Source organism: Bidens hawaiensis, unplaced genomic scaffold (assembly GCF_021521415.1).
Source record: "Bidens hawaiensis isolate Kalapana, Puna unplaced genomic scaffold, B.hawaiensis_p1.1 tig00038205_1, whole genome shotgun sequence".
Taxonomy (NCBI): Eukaryota; Viridiplantae; Streptophyta; class Magnoliopsida; order Asterales; family Asteraceae; genus Bidens; species Bidens hawaiensis.
The window spans coordinates 147096-163437 of record NW_027505537.1 but is presented as its reverse complement, the minus strand read 5'-3'; the positions used below and the strand labels follow the sequence as shown (position 1 = coordinate 163437).

General features: G+C 36.0%; 2 protein-coding genes across 2 annotated transcripts; one reads left to right on the top strand and one right to left on the bottom strand.

Moving 5' to 3' along the window:
- Positions 1-1982: 1982 nt before the first annotated feature.
- Positions 1983-3291, bottom strand: LOC143613810 (uncharacterized). Its single transcript, XM_077087423.1, has 2 exons — positions 2757-3291; positions 1983-2680 (listed from the first exon to the last, which is right to left on the bottom strand). Exons 1-2 carry the CDS (start codon positions 3289-3291, stop codon positions 2028-2030), a joined length of 1188 nt encoding a protein of 395 aa, XP_076943538.1. The 3' UTR covers positions 1983-2027.
- Positions 3292-8936: 5645 nt separating this feature from the next.
- On the top strand, positions 8937-10478 carry LOC143613811 (cell division cycle 20.1, cofactor of APC complex-like). Its single transcript, XM_077087424.1, has 4 exons — positions 8937-9197; positions 9286-9555; positions 9641-10222; positions 10318-10478. Exons 1-4 carry the CDS (start codon positions 8961-8963, stop codon positions 10462-10464), a joined length of 1236 nt encoding a protein of 411 aa, XP_076943539.1. The 5' UTR covers positions 8937-8960; the 3' UTR covers positions 10465-10478.
- Positions 10479-16342: the final 5864 nt, after the last annotated feature.

Sequence of the window (16342 nt, the reverse complement as noted above, 5' to 3'; positions counted from 1 at the left end):
CCCGCAGACAGCAGGGCTACACGCACAAGGCAATAGCTACTTCAGTAGTCACATGAAGGAATGAGCAAGGCGGGAACAATCCCGCCAAAATGAGCCAGTCCGTATGATTCTGAAAGATCTTTTGTACTATACCTACCAAGGTATGGATAGGACAGACGATCTGACCAGAACAACCCATGAGCCAATCACAGGGTGACAGCTCACCGACAACAGTACGAGGAGGAGCACCCTCTAGTACTGTTTGTCACTATTAGCCGCTGCCTACTCACCAACCCTTACTGACGGGCGTGCGTAGCCTACAGTTGGTAGAATAGTGTTACTGTTGGCCGTAACCTATTCACCAACCAGCATGGCCTGCGTGTAATCCACAGTAGGTGGGACGTGCATAATCTACAGTTGGTGGAATAGTGCAGCCGACTTTGTTACTGTTGGCCGTAACTTATCCACCAACCAGTATGGCCTGTGCATAATCCACTGTTGGTAGAACAGGAATACTATTCAGCCGGCTGTACCTGCTTGGAAACCTACCTTCGGCTATAAATACTCCAACATCTTGGAATGGTAAGATCATCTGCTATCCAGTTATCTAGCAATCTCTTAATATACACTTATATTCAGAGCAATCTAGTCTGATTCTCACGCCGGAGGGTGGTCACAAGGAGGAACCCCCCCTTCTCAGTGACGAGCTTACGGTGTTTGTTTTGCAGGTCTCCTGAAGAACAGCCTTCTCAGCTAGATCTCATCCGTGGGAAACATTACTTAACCCCCAGATTATCTATAATCTGTCCAGGGTTCACTTAGTGTTTCTTCAAAAGGGTTTACGTGTTTTCTTTATTCATTAATCTATATAATAGAGAAAATATGAGTTTCGAAAACTTGTTTTTATTTTTTGTTCATTAGGAAACTACAATGTTACAATGATTGTTTATAGGTGTTAATGTTCAAAAATATAAAGTGTCAATCGAATTTGATTATAAATTTAACATCTACATTTTTGTTTGCAGATGTCATGTCATGATATGGATCTGTACCTGCTCGTGTATCGACATTTTTTATCATTTAAAATATACATGATACTTAACTATTTCATTTTGCTTACTATTCCGACACATTTATCAACAAATAATTTTATATAACTATTTATCCAATAGGTTGAAGTAAAAAGTAAGCATCTTTTCATATAATATGGAGATGGGGTTGGGAATGGAGGATGGGCTGAAGAAATCATTAAACGAGCAAAGTATAGAAAGCTCACAACAACTATATAAATATATATAATCAATAGGCTTGTGTAGGCTCGCGAGTCGATTCAAGTTTCGGCTCATTTATTAAACAATCTTATTTTGAGGCTCGAATTCGGGCTCAAGCTAGTATAAGTTCAGCTTGAGCTTTAATCAACCCGATCTAAACTCTGAAGTAGCTCACTAACAACTTGACTCATTTACACCCTCGCGGTAAAGTTCATGTTAAAACATTCAAAGTGGTCCCTGGCCATGGCACTGACCCAGGCCTAGTGTTCAAATAATATACAAAGAAGGCCGTTGACTTGCAAGTCGGTCAAAGGTTGGTGATGATTTTTGGAGTTACCACTTCTGCAAATTCAGGAACAAAGGAGATCAAGCAGCTTTGTTGGATCCCACTAGGGATTTCGGTTTCTGAGTTATATCGAACGATATAATTAGGATTCTTAACGGGCTCAAATATCTCATCAGCGACACCTAGTGATGATCGGCTTTCTGTGATCCATAAAATTTATCCCTAGTTTAACGGGTTATGGTTCTCCACTCGTTCCACAATTACTTGTGTCTCCATAATCTCTGTACAGCTAGTCAATCCCTACCCATGCATAAAATTCCTAATGCAGTTCTCATCGCTTCTTAAACCATCAATCACTCCAGAACCCAATGCCAAGCAATCCCTTTATGAACCGAAAAACCCAAATTCCGTAACAAAAAACACAACATTAAACTTTATAAAACTACAACAAAAACAACATAATAAACACACCATTCAAATTCCTAATATTATTACTTCTTGTATTTGTCCCTAACTTTTTGTTTCATCTTCTCGGCTAATTCACGGTCTTGCCCCATCAAGTGATCGATATTAGCCACAAGCATTTTGAAATCAGAGTACTCTTGCTTTTCTCTCATCAACTCAAGAAACGTTGACATCTTCGACAATAGATTATCCAAACTTTGCTTGTAGTCGGGCTCATTAGAAGATGCAGCCCGTTTCCCTTTGTTGTTACTCCCTGGTGTGTGAATCTGTTCCTCTTGGGTTTCAATGCCGTCATCCTTGTCATTGAAATCATTTTGACAATGGTCATCCGAACTAGCTTGGCAAGTGCATTTGTCGGAGGGTGATGTTTTTGTCCGTTTTGACGATTGCCCCATCAACGAGAGGTTCGTCCACTTTGTACAACTTCTCACAACCTCCCAAACTTTATTATGAACAAACGCAGAACCCATCTCGGTTTTATATTCGTCACACGAATCTTGAAATATATTGAGGTCACTTGTCTCACTTTCTCGGTTGTTAAAATTCTTTTTATAGATCCCCTCAAACTTTTCAACCTTTAGACGAGTTTCCCTCCATTTGGACGATATCATGTCAGGGTTACGGTATTCTCCTCGGCCCATTGTATTATGAAACTTCTCACGAACGCGTTTCCAATGATCTAAAAATGATTAATTATTACAAAAAACAAACATTACCAAAAAGTAAAAAAACGAATAAAAAGCGAAAAATGTTACCAATCTTTGGTTCCTCGGGTTCGTCAACCCAAGCCCGAGCCAACGCTACTTCTTCCTCTGATGTCCACTTCTCACATTTGCGTACGGTTGCTTCGGGAGCCAATGTCGAAGCTTGTTTCTTTCTGTGTTTTCGTTTTCTGGTTGCCGGTTGTGTTTTAGGAACAATATCGGGTTGGGGTTCGGTTTTCTCAGTATCATTTTTCACTTGATTTTCATTGAAACTCTTAACAGGCTCTTGCTTCACTTGAGCAACCTGAATTGAAGAATTCAAATAGAGTAATTTTTCAAAGGAAAACACCCCAGCTTCAATTTGCTTCTTAATTTCAACAGAGATCAAGTTTTCCAAATTAGGGTTCTTTTGGGGGTTGGTAACTTGGGTGCTGTTTTCGATCAATTCAGCATCCGATGGCGGTTCCTCATGAATTGAATAACCCAAATTCGGTAGCCTTTCGGACGAACAAAAGTTGTCTTGGATTTCATTCTTAACTTGAATAGAGGTCAACTTTTCCAAAGCAGGGTTCTCGTATGAGCTCATAGCTTCAATCGGCAGGCTATGAATCTGGATGATCTTCAACCCAATTGAAGAAAGAGTGATCAAGTGACAAGTTTGAAACCGTGGTTACAGGGGAGAGATTATTCCTTCACACGTATTTTCTCAACTTTGTTACGAGGAACCTCCGCTACGCGACGGGCCTATTAAACAGAACCAAAAAACATGTGTAAAACCACGAACGCATCACGTCAAAGCAGCATTTATCAGGTTACCACATCAAAGCTAATCTAAAGAAATAAACCCGTCAATGCTAAAATACAGCAAATTATCATATGTAGAACAAAGTAACCAGCATGCTACAATTACGAACCGATGCAAATTTGGTTAGTATCGGCAGGAACAGCACAAATTGGTAAACATTAATTAGCAGGAAAAAAATCATAGTTTAAAGGCGTGGTATCAAACGTTGAAAGTTGAAACACGGATATAAAAACTTATGACGATGGAATAATTTTAAATCATGAAAAAAGTTTCGGTCATTTTAAAAACCAACTATAGCAAATACGAAAGCAAAGTTTAAGAAAATTGTTTAACCGACAAATAAAGCATGTAAAGCCGACACTTACCCAAATTTAAGGTTTAGAAATATAATTTATTAAATAGTATAATTAGTTGATAAAAAGGTAAAATAAAGAAACTAAAAACCATTTGATAGTATACCGACCTCTATTTTAGTTTCAAAAGTTAAAACATATGTAAATAACAAATAATAAAGTTTAATTAATAAAAAATTAAAACATAATATACATAAAAAATAAGGGAGTTAAAAGTTAAAAAATTAAATTGTAAACTAAATAGTAGTTATGTGTGGAAGAAGAAATCCTCTTTTTAATATATGTAGATGTAAGGATGAAAAAAAAACCTCTTTATAATATTTCAATAAAGAGGCTTTTAAAAACCTATTTTAAAAAGTTACGTCAATAAATCCTTCACACCTATATTTTCAACATTAAAACTTTGAAACAAAAACAAAACATAAAAATTTAAAACTAAAAATTAAACAACATATAGGTAACGCAAGTACTCGTTAGGATTTTTAATAAAAATATCTATAACGAACCCTTTTTAATCAACTATCCTTTATGACGCTTTTTATAATTAGGAGGAAATACCTTTTTTTATTAACACTTGAAAAGAGTAAATAAAGATCAAAAGTAAAAACATTTATATGTTTAAACAAATAGGCCCACACCATCAACATTCAACACATTTGAGTGTCCTATGCACACTGCAAAGATCATAGGCACAAAGCCCTCCGATATTGTCCTTCACAATGGGCGATGCATAGGTAAATATACTCGGAAGCTATTTGATTTTTGTTGAATTAAAAGCTTGAATCAAGTTGAAACAAAATAAAGTATAAAAATAAGCTTTGTACAGTAATCATGTGTCAGAGTTCAAACCTAGCTATTATTTATGTAATTTTTATTAAATATATTTAACATATCCCCATAATGATTATTATAGATATAAGTGCACATAAATAAAAGTATAAATTATGACACTAGTTAGTAAACTAAAAGTTAACAATAAACTAGAAATCGTACCCGCGCCTTGCGGCGGGCCGAGTCGGTGCCGTGTTCTGTTTATGTTGAGACATGTTGATAAAATTATAACCGATCATAATCGATAATCTTTGATAAAAAGTATACATATCAACCTAACATACACACAAGTTTGATGTACCAGTTACAAAATTACCATTTGGATACTTTCTTCTAACCATTTTGGATGGTAAACTCATGTATCTTGTCACACTTGTAGTGAAATCCTATGATCTAATTTTTGCAGCTTCCCTTATTTATTTATTTTTTCTTGAAATCCTAACATGACATCTCGAGAAATAGATAAATGCTCAAATCGTTAGTAGGTTGATAGAATCTGACAAATTTACCCTGGAACCCTAGGTGTCATCAAAAAGGTCTTTAGTTATATTCATTCTGAAAATTACAATCACCTACATCCCAAAACATAATGTACAAATTATATGCAAAACCAAGTATAATGTATAAGTAACATGTGAAATCCATTATTTTTCTTAAAAAAGTTTATCCAATTGCAATTCTAGTTTAAATGAATGTATATTACCAAATTATTTCTTGATTCTTGTGCACGAAAACGCATTCCCTACATTCGATCTTATGACTACAATACACGCTAAGCTTCTCCCTTTCTGCGTTCAAATAGAAGTTTGTTTTAGAATGCGCTGACTTAAAATATGTTTGTGGTTGTGTAATATAGAGTTTTATTTTGTACCACGCAAGATGCATATCATCATAGCCTCAAGACAATAGTAAAATAAAGAGAGCATTTGATGAAATTAAAAGTGAATTCTTCTCTAATTTGAAACGAACATGAACAAAAATAATACATCAAAGAAGAAGGTTCTTTTACCTTTGAATCCCGGCTGCTTTATCCTCCCAACTATGGTATACATCAATTAAATTTTGTTTTACAAAGTCCTTTTATTATGAGCAGAAGCAAACCAAATTATGTATCAACATTCGGCATAACACCTCCTGATTTCACATTCCTAATTTCATCAAATTCAAAAACCAAAGCGAATAATAATAATAAGCAACAAAAACCAGTTACTTTACTTACCAATGGCACCAAAGCGTAATTCTCTCCTACAGAAGATGAAAGCAAATGCGAAATATAGAAGATTAACAAAAACGCAATCGAACTCACCAAAGCACCGACATAATCGTCGGAGGAAAGCTGAGTCTCGTCGTTCAATGCTGACTCCCTGTAAGATATCGCCGACTGCCATCCTATCAGTCGCTCCTTATAGTTTCATCCAAATAGTTCGATATCGAAAGGTTATATAATGATCGAGCATATCAACTTACTTGGTACCTTTCTCTCTCTCTCTCTCTCCTTGTTTATCTATTTAGATAGAGTGTTACACCCCAACCTACGGCGGAATATGCCGGGGCGCGACATAATTGTATCATAGCTCAAAAGACACTAAAATAAATCCACGTGTCAATATCTAAATTATTAAATTCATATTATTCAAGTACACAAAGGCACAAACACATAACAATTAAATAAAAAAATAAATAAATAGTCTTTAATTATTCATCATGCATCCTAAGGTCCAACTAGTCTTTAATCCCTTGATTCTTCATCCAATATAGCTACCTACACCATGCGGGAAAATACATAGTTTGTCAACATAAAGTTGAGCAAGTAATCACGGTTTTTGAATACATATAATATAAAAATGACAATTCCTTGCGATAATATGAAATACTACAACTAGCATAACAACAATATAACAATAATATAAAAATTGTTTTTTCACTCGAATCCCATGGATAACAAGCTACTCCGACGGCGTATGATCATACTAATGAGGATGAGGATGAGGACCAAGGAGTTCCGGCTTTGAGCTTGAGTTCGTAATGGTAATGACGGCTACGTATATTGAAATTAATCTAGGGTTTTGGTTCGGAATACTGGGAGGATTGCGTGGTGTAATTTAATTGAAATTTCGTTGTGTTTATATAGCGATTTGAAGTTCATACAACCACGGTTTTGATTTAGCGAATTAACAGTGATTTTTGATTCGATTACCATGTTTAATATGTCGGTTGGACGCGTTTTTGATCAACAAAAGATTTGGCGATATCAATTTCGTGATTACACTCGTTAATTATGGCTTAAGGTACGGAAGGGGGGGGGTATTGGCGGTGACGGGTAGAGAGGGTGAAGAAGAAAGATTATAATAATATTTACATTTTAGTCCTTGAACTTTGGTTGTGGATGCAAAGTAGGTTAGGAGTAAGTTTGTGGGTTAATTTTGCATATAATTAATAGTTAATTGATTAAAATAAATAAGTAACATGAAATATACTAAAATGCGGAAATTTATTGATCAATTACCCGAATACGGATTCGGGTCGGGTAATGATTACAAGTACAAGAAAACGAAAAAAACGAATGTTACATAGAGTACCAGATCCACCACCAAGATTCATCATTATGGAGTTGCCGGAAAAAAACCGAAAGAAGATAGAGAGAGAAACCTTAAGCATGAGAAAGAGACATCACAATAATGCAAAAGGAGTAGTTGGAGTAATTAGGCAGTGGAGAAGACAGAGGAACCACACGTGCGGTTTTCCAGGTGGCAAGAGGAGGATGCTATAATTAGTTGTACCTTATGCATAATAACCAGTAACACTGAAACAGTAAAAAAAGTAGAGAGCGATGCGATCTCACAGTTAATATATATATATAATTAATTACTAAATAGTAGAATTTGAGCTTTAGAAAGTTTGAAACAAATCAAACTTGAGTTCTCATAAGTTAAAACGTGCTCGGCTCCTTTACAAATATGTGGGCCCCATTTGGTTATTTTATGTATTTCATCTTCTTTTTATTAAACTTTAAGTTAGCTGTATATATAATTTATCTTCCTAAAGCTTTTGCAAAAAAAAATTTATTGTAATTTTACAAAAACAAATATCAAACTGATTACAATAGTTGAACAGGTAGAACTGCTAATCTTTCTAACCAAACATGTCAACTCAACAAATACTCTAACTACACATACCGTTGATGTCTAACTCATTAATTACAACACACTATCTCGTTAACATGTTTACAAATTGTCAACCCTCGATAAGAACATTAATTTCGGTTGGTACATAAATTTAAAAACATATACGTATTTGCTCATAACAAAATAAAAAGATGTGATTTGGGCGTGACCCGTTCTACTTGTATGCTTTGCCAAGCCCAATAGGCATAATAGGCTCGACCCATAATAAGTTTACAACGGCTACTCTTGGAGACGACTGACTTACTAGCCGTTATCAAATTCAGTAAACCCTAGTTTGTATTTGATATATAAATAAACCCCAAATTCTCACAGTCAAATCACACAATCGCTCTTTCAATCTCCAACCATCTGATCGCGTTTTCTTGCTTCGATTACGGTTTTGTCAATCTGATTAATTTCTTCTAATTTGCTTTTATTATCTTTGATTTGATTACTATACATATATCTATTTATCTGTTGTTACTACTAACGTCATGGATGCAGGATCTGTAAGTCATTCTTCAGCCACCAAGTCACCATCATCGCCACGCCAATTCCTTCATAGAAAGACCTCTCGTGAAAACGTAAGTCAACTCAATTTGGGGCTTTTTAGTGAATTAGGTTTTGTCTGATCATTCAATTAGTCAATTAGGGCCTTTCTTTGTTCATTTGATTATTTAATTACTGAATTATTAGGTTTTGTTTGATGAATTGATTATTGAATTTGAGTTTTTATTGTTTATTTGATGAATTGTTTACTGAATAGCGTTTTTTTAATTTGTTGATGAATACTGATTTAGGGCTTTTTTTATTTGTTTGATTATTCAATTATTGAATTAGTTTTTTTTTTTTGGTTTTTATTTGATGAATTGATTACTGATGTTTTGTTTGTTTATTTTGATTATTTAATTACTGAATTAGGGCTTTGTTGTTTGTTCATTTGATTATTCAATTACTGAATTAGGGCTTTTTGTTGCTTGTTTGTCTGATTATTCAATTACTGCATTAGGTTTTTTTTTGGTTTATTTGATGAATTGATTACTGAATTAGTGTTTTGTTTTTTATTTTGTAGCTGGACCGATTTATACCAAACAGATCAGCCATGGACTTCGATTACGCCATTTACATGCTAACGTATAAAGGTAAGGAGAATCCAATTGCAGGTACCTCACCATCTAAGGAGGCTTACAGGAAGCAGTTAGCAGAAAGCCTCAACATGAACAGAACCAGGATCCTAGCCTTCAGGAACAAGCCTCCTACACCAACTGAACCCATTCAAACCGACTGGTCTTCAATCCAGCAGGCCAAACCAGCAATAGCCCGTAGATACATCCCTCAGGTAATCTATCACAAGATCCATTCTTAATCACATTCAAATTTGTGTTTAAAGCCCTAACAATGTTGTTTCATTTAATACTTACAAACAGACTTCTGAAAGAACACTTGATGCACCCGATATTCAAGACGATTACTACTTGAATCTGTTAGATTGGGGAAGCGCCAACGTTCTTGCCATTGCCCTGGGACATACAGTGTATCTATGGGATGCTGCAGATGGTAACACATCAGAACTCGTTACTGTGGATGATGATGCGGGCCCGGTGACGAGTGTCAAGTGGGCTCCGGACGGCCGCCATATCTCAGTCGGTCTGAACAGTTCTGATGTCCAACTCTGGGATTCAACCTCTAATAAACTGGTATGCTACTTTTGTAAAACTTTTATGATTTAAATATTATTTTGTGATTGTTTTTGAAATTTAATTACTTTTTTGAAACAAACAGTTGAGAACTTTGAGGGGATGCCATCAGTCTCGGGTCGGATCAATGGACTGGAACAGCCACATACTCACAACAGGAGGAATGGACGGTCAGATCGTAAATAACGACGTCAGAATAAGATTACACATAGTGGAAACATACTCCGGTCACCACCAAGAGGTTTGCGGGTTAAAATGGTCAGCTTCGGGTCAACAGCTAGCCAGCGGGGGCAACGACAACCTCCTGCACATTTGGGACCGATCAGCGGCTTCAGTTAACTCACCCACTCGATGGCTTCACCGGCTGGAGGACCACACGGCGGCGGTTAAAGCGCTTGCGTGGTGCCCGTTTCAGGGTAATCTTCTTGCTTCTGGCGGTGGTGGCAGTGACAAGTGTATAAAGTTTTGGAACACGCACACGGGTGCTTGCTTGAACTCGGTGGACACGGGGTCCCAGGTGTGTGCGCTTTTGTGGAACCAGAATGAGCGAGAGTTGTTGAGCTCACATGGGTATAGTCAGAACCAGTTGACTCTGTGGAAGTATCCGTCAATGGTTAAAATGGCGGAGCTTACCGGGCACACGTCCAGAGTTCTTTACATGGTGCAGGTATAGTTAAAACCTATACTGTAATTATTATTATTATATCTGTTTTTGAAGTTAATTATTGGTGTTTAATTGACTCTAATTTGATATGTTTGCAGAGCCCGGATGGATGTACGGTTGCATCAGCTGCAGGAGATGAGACGTTGAGGTTTTGGAATGTTTTTGGGAGCCCGGAAGTGGCAGCTGCTAAGGCTACCCGAAAAGCTGTTCCGGAGCCGTTTGCTCATGTGAGTCGTATACGGTGATTTGTACTTGGAAGTAGGAACCCAGATTAGTGTATGTTTCTTTAAGTATTTGACCATATTAAACACAATGTATATTCATATCAAGTTGGATGATTGATTACTACTTGTAATTCCTTCCTGTAATAAGTTACGGGGGCATTTTGCCAATTAGTAAAAGTTGTCTTAAATCAGGTTGTTATAAGCTTGATCTAGGGTTAGGAACGCTAAGACGATTCTCGCTTGTTTCTCAATCAAATGTTTTAGTTTTGTTTTTTTATTATCTTTTCTATCTGGCCGTCTTTGTTCATTATGTCGCAGTAATTAGAATTGATTCTGTTTTACGATTGCTTTTTGTGTGTGTGTTCTATGATTCAGTTTCGACTAAAGTAGCATTACCAGTATTAATCACAACTAATATAGGCCAATAGTTAATTAACCAGAATCCATAATAAAGTGTATTATCATAATAAAGTTAGTAATGCATGAATACACTAAAATCTTTTATGGTTCTCGTGTTACGGCATTGTCATATGATAACTAAACTTTCCCTTTTTACGTTTGTTCAACACCCTAGAAAAATATAATTTGAACTTAAAAAGTAATTGAAAAAAAAGATTAAATAATGAACATCAGTTAAAGCCATCCATACTTTTTTACCCAATATAGTTTATATTTAAGTTATTATTGGTTTTGTAACACCAGAGTTAGGATACGACAATGAATGGATTCTTTCTCTCTGCCTCATTAAGTAATTGTTTAGGGAAGTCAAAAGAGTTAGGATATAGGTTCATTTGTCGTAGTAGTAACTAGTAAGAACTAGTTTTATACCCGTCCGGTGGACGGGAAGTTGAGTGTTATAATAATATAACCATCGTTCTTTGCATTATAAACCAAAATAACATGTGTAAAAGCTTGGTTTTTCAAGTATTTAATAAGTGAACTTCAAATCTAGTTACAAAACTTTCTTACACCCAACTAAAAAAAATGGATCATTTTAAAGAGATGGATCTTCTTCTTCAACAAGTTTTAAGGGCTTTTGTCAATTGTGTTGCCCAAAAAAAAAAAAGAAGAGAAAAAAATCATTACCCGAAACATACCTTTCTATGAAAAACCTGATTTCATATTGTTGCAACCCACATATACGCTTTAATATATTCCAAACCGGATTATCCACATGTGCAAAAACATCAGAAAACATCCTAAAATGCATTAAAGTTTTGTATTACTAATATCATCCTCAAGCATTTCTGCATTCATGGCCTTAAAATTGTTGAAAACAACATATAATACTCTTCAAAAAAGGCCTGGCAGGTTTTGGAGTGCTGAATCTTGAAACTTGCTTACCGGCAAGGTTACAGTTATTGACACAAATTAGTTGAAACATGTAAATTTCAGGAGGAATATGATCCATTTCATTCTCATCGTGCACCTAAGAACAAAAAACCCCCCCCCCAAAAAAAATAATTAGTTATTGTTTTAGTATAAATTTTTGAACAGTTATAAATCAAAAAAAGATTACAAACCTCCACCAATGCTGTTAATCCAAACAGTTTGCAAGTCTTGGTCATATATTTAATGTAAGATCTAGCAAAGCATCAACAATAACAAACGCACATTAGTATCTTTTGCTCAAGCATAATAGAGTTGGCATGCATCTACAATGAACTTTCTTTTATTTTAGAGGGTAACACAGTTAAATAGTTCATTAAATCTTATAAACCTGGCTATCGTGACTCTTTCTTAAATAAATAGGTTCACATGTGTAATATTTGTTAGATTAACGGGTGGGTACATAAGCTTAGTTAAATGGTTTACCCTTTTACTTTAATTACATCACCCGACTTTAGTTATCAAAATGTTGGCTCATATTCCCTTTTGTTCCCTTAGATAAATCTGTAAAAAAAAGAGAAAGTAACATTATTAAGTATTAAAACAAAACTAAGGCCAGAATCTAGATTAGTAGTTAGCAACTTGGCATGACACACGATCATCAAATCAATGTAACCTTTAATCATCCGTTTACCTAAGAACTCAAAGGGTAGCTTAGGAAATTCCTGCAGAAAAGATAGCTGTAATGCAAGCTGACGATACTCATTTGCGTTAATCACCAAATCAAATTCATTTTACTGCAGTGACCCCCAACAAAAGGAATGCAGAAATGCATTAATCAAAGGCGGTACGCGTAACTTGGCGACACACAGCAGATTATTAAACATGTAACCGGTGCTGAACTGCCGACACACGTGTAACGCGGCGTTGGATGCGTAACTCGGTGCAATTATTATATTTACTATGATTTAGAAAGAAAAATATATGTAAGAAACAGGCATGAACACAATAATGAAGAGCATTTTCCTTGAAAACTGCAATTATTATATTTACTATGATTAAGAAAGAAAATAATAAACAAAATATTAAAATAAAGTTAACAAAAAAGTAATTTACCTCACCAACAGAAGAAACCATATAAGCTAAATATTTGTCCCGAATCCTGATTAGCTGAACCCAAAGTGCTTGCCACAAAACTTAAGATTATCGGCTGCAAATTAAAAAAAATTGAATTTTTAACCATACATAATAACCAAACTTTCAAATCTTGTATAAAATTAATAAGATTCTACCTGAGATTTATGAGCATCTCAAACCAACTTGTCCATCTTATTGTAGCTTTCAAAATTAGCAGTGGAACACCATCAAAGGTTCAGCAACAAACTGATTATTCCACCTGTCAAATAAGTAGTAAATAGGTCAAAGGTCAATAGTATATTTAATAATAATCACAAGTCCTTACAGTTCAAAATCATGGCATAATAGAAAAATCTCCACGGGTTGCAGTTTGTTATCAGTAGCATGAATCGAATGTGATTTACATGCTTCAAATGACTCCTCAAGATACTCGCTTTTTCTTTCTCAGTTACAAGTCACATGTCAGTTATAATTTACAAAAACAGCACGCCTTCAGTTTCCTTAAATATAGATAATAATATACCTGCTATTTAAACCGTATAGTATGTTATGTCTGTGTGTTTCTAAATTCTTGAATTTCTCATAGAGCTTTTATCAGACACGTGGTGGGCATAAAATAGGCATTTAGGAATTACACTACAAAATTTCACACCAAAACACTTGTTATCTGATTGTGACTGCTGATGATCAAAGCTAAGATATGTGTTCTTTATTTACCCTACCATGTTCTGAAACTGATAGAAACAAAGTAAGGGGATTTAGGTAGTGGGATGGATGGGTGATATTTTTATAATATAATCTGATGGATACATAAGGCTATTAATTAAATATATGCATCCATAAAAGCCCTTACTAAAGAAGCATAAACCCTAAAAATCAACAACTTATTTTAAGAACTGAAAAGTGTAGAGAGATGAGTTTAAAATTTAAATAATTGTTGGAATTGACTACCTGATACTAAAACAGATAAACATATATAGGGTTTTCGCTATTTCTCAAATTGTACCAGAAATTAGGGTTTTTATGTAATATAATTTGGGGGAAAGGAGCTGCCGAGAAGGAACTATTCGAATTAATTAATGAAAGAGATATGAACACAGAAACGTTACCTGCTCCATTTTGGTTTAGTATGCTACAATTAAAGAAGAAGAAGAAGAGGATGGAACGGTTTTGTATACAACAATTTCGGAAAAGGAAGATGAACTCATGTAGAAAAGAGTTGGTTTTTAATCCTTGTCAAACGGTCAATATTCAATTTTGGTTCTTATCAGACGGTTAATATTCAATTTTGGATGTCATTATCAGATGGTTAATATTCAATCTTGAATTTACATAGGATTGAATCACGCTCTATGATAACCTATTGGTAAAATATTGATATATGTTGTGGCCTTGTGGGCCATTAATTTATTTAGTAAATACGATACTCTGTAAATGGCTAGCTAGCTTCATAAATGTTTTTTTTCCACACTCTTTGAGCATCAATAATGCAATGGGAAAGAATTGATAGAAAGTAAACTATACTTATACGCGTTGCACTCTTTTTTTCTTAGCTGTGGTTTTATTCTATTGGGTTTTTCTAGCAAGGTTTTTAACGAGACAGCATCACCAAGCGTATTAAAGAATAATCTATTATCATGTGGATCGTCAAGGGGAGTGTTATGAATGCATTCATTATGTGGTGACTCTCCACGTACATAACTCATGTGTCTTTATTACTCTCGTATTAATGTAAGGCGCGCGCGCACACACACACATACACATATATATATATATTGTATTCTTGTATTTTGTAAGACATACTCAATATCTCTGTATCTATGTCTATATATATACTACGTTTTGTTGTTTATGTATTATGAATGTGCTGCCAATAAGTCATTGTTTCACAACATTTTGATATTTTTTTATATAATAATTTTTACATCCAATTACGATAGAGGGGCAGGTAAGCGGCCAACAAGCTACGTCGCCACCCCCTTTTGAATGGCAAAACTGATCCTACTGAAAACAAAGTTATCGTTCTTCGGTGTCGTTGAGTTATTGTGCACGACCCGTTGAACTCTTTTCAGAAACGTAGTCGTATCAGAGACAAGAGACCCAAATGTATCGAAAGTAATAGAAACAAAGGCGTATTGATTCTCAATACACGCCTTCTCATGCTTAGCAATTTTTCCTGATTCTACCTTTAACACGACTGCCTAGCAATAAACCCGGTGCCCCTAAGCTCGACAAGAGGGGACACCTTAGTAAGCTCCACACAAGCATCCCCCCCTGCCCAACCAAACACAAGAATGTCCGTCGGTCGAAGAGTAGACCTTCCTTCATAGGGATCCGACAAGAAATTCACTGGAGCCTCTTTTTTTTTTCTGCTGAGATTCCCGCCCATTTTAACACATCACAAAGGACATCCCTGACCAAATTATGTCTATATTTAAACCCTGGGAGTTCTTTGCAATGAACCGTGCGTTCACAAAAGTTATCTAAACAAACTTTACGGCAGAGCGGACATGGCTCATCAACTGGGAACAGGGGGATCAATAAACGATATTTAAGAATGGTCCGGTACTCTACTGCTGACATGTGTTGGCCTAACCCTTCGATGGGGATGATAGTCAAAAAGTCTTGAGCATGAGGAGTATGAAGACATTCTAATACCGATCTCTGACGAGGGGACATGCCAAACTTTTCTCCCAAACTTTGGACGGTTTACTATAAAGGGCACTCGCTAAAGCATTTTGGGCTTTATGGGAGGCGGTGTCCTTACTAGCTAACCGACCAAGATCAAGATCGGGAATAGAGTTGTGCAAACAATCCAACGCACACCCAAAATCGGAATCGAACCCATCAACACCACAATCACGCAAAATGTGGTCTTGTAACTTCCAAGATTGTGCTCTCGAGGCTACGAAAGCATAGGTGGAAACATTCTCAGCTGAATATAACCCTAAACCACCAAAACGGATAGGGAGAGAGGCTAGTCTTTATTGAAAATCCCCAAAAAAACGGACCCCCACATACCACAATATCCTCAATCGTCGCTCGGAGCCCTTTGTCTAAAACAGAGACTGCATCCTTAACAAACATAGGCTGGAATGTTCGGAGTCCGAACAACAACTTAGCCACCCCCATAGAGGAGCAAAGCAAGAGAAGCTCACATTAAGGGTCACGTAGGCGAGTAAGACATCTCATTAGGTCCACTGATCTTGAAGTTCTGGTAATGGCCAAAATTACTGATAAAACCAGCGTCCCAGCTAACCACACCTCCAAGGAGTTTTACCGCTAACTCCGGCCTACCAATCCCGATAGGAAATAAACCTACTTTTTCCTTTACCACATTGCACGACGGCCAAAATACTTCGGTCTTTTTAATATTAAGCTCAAGCCCCAAACTTGGCCCCTTGGATCTAATAATATCCAAGGCTTTAGCCAA

What these genes read in the sequence shown, in the direction of transcription:
- LOC143613810 (XM_077087423.1), bottom strand. Translation starts at nt 3,291, where the DNA reads ATGAGCTCATACGAGAACCCTGCTTTGGAAAAGTTGACCTCTATTCAA. An exon ending in ACCCGAGGAACCAAAGATTG is followed by an intron (nt 2,681 to 2,756) that starts GTAACATTTTTC and finishes AATCATTTTTAG; the next exon opens with ATCATTGGAAACGCGTTCGT.
- LOC143613811 (XM_077087424.1), top strand. Translation starts at nt 8,961, where the DNA reads ATGGACTTCGATTACGCCATTTACATGCTAACGTATAAAGGTAAGGAG. An exon ending in CCCGTAGATACATCCCTCAG is followed by an intron (nt 9,198 to 9,285) that starts GTAATCTATCAC and finishes ACTTACAAACAG; the next exon opens with ACTTCTGAAAGAACACTTGA. An exon ending in ATTCAACCTCTAATAAACTG is followed by an intron (nt 9,556 to 9,640) that starts GTATGCTACTTT and finishes TGAAACAAACAG; the next exon opens with TTGAGAACTTTGAGGGGATG.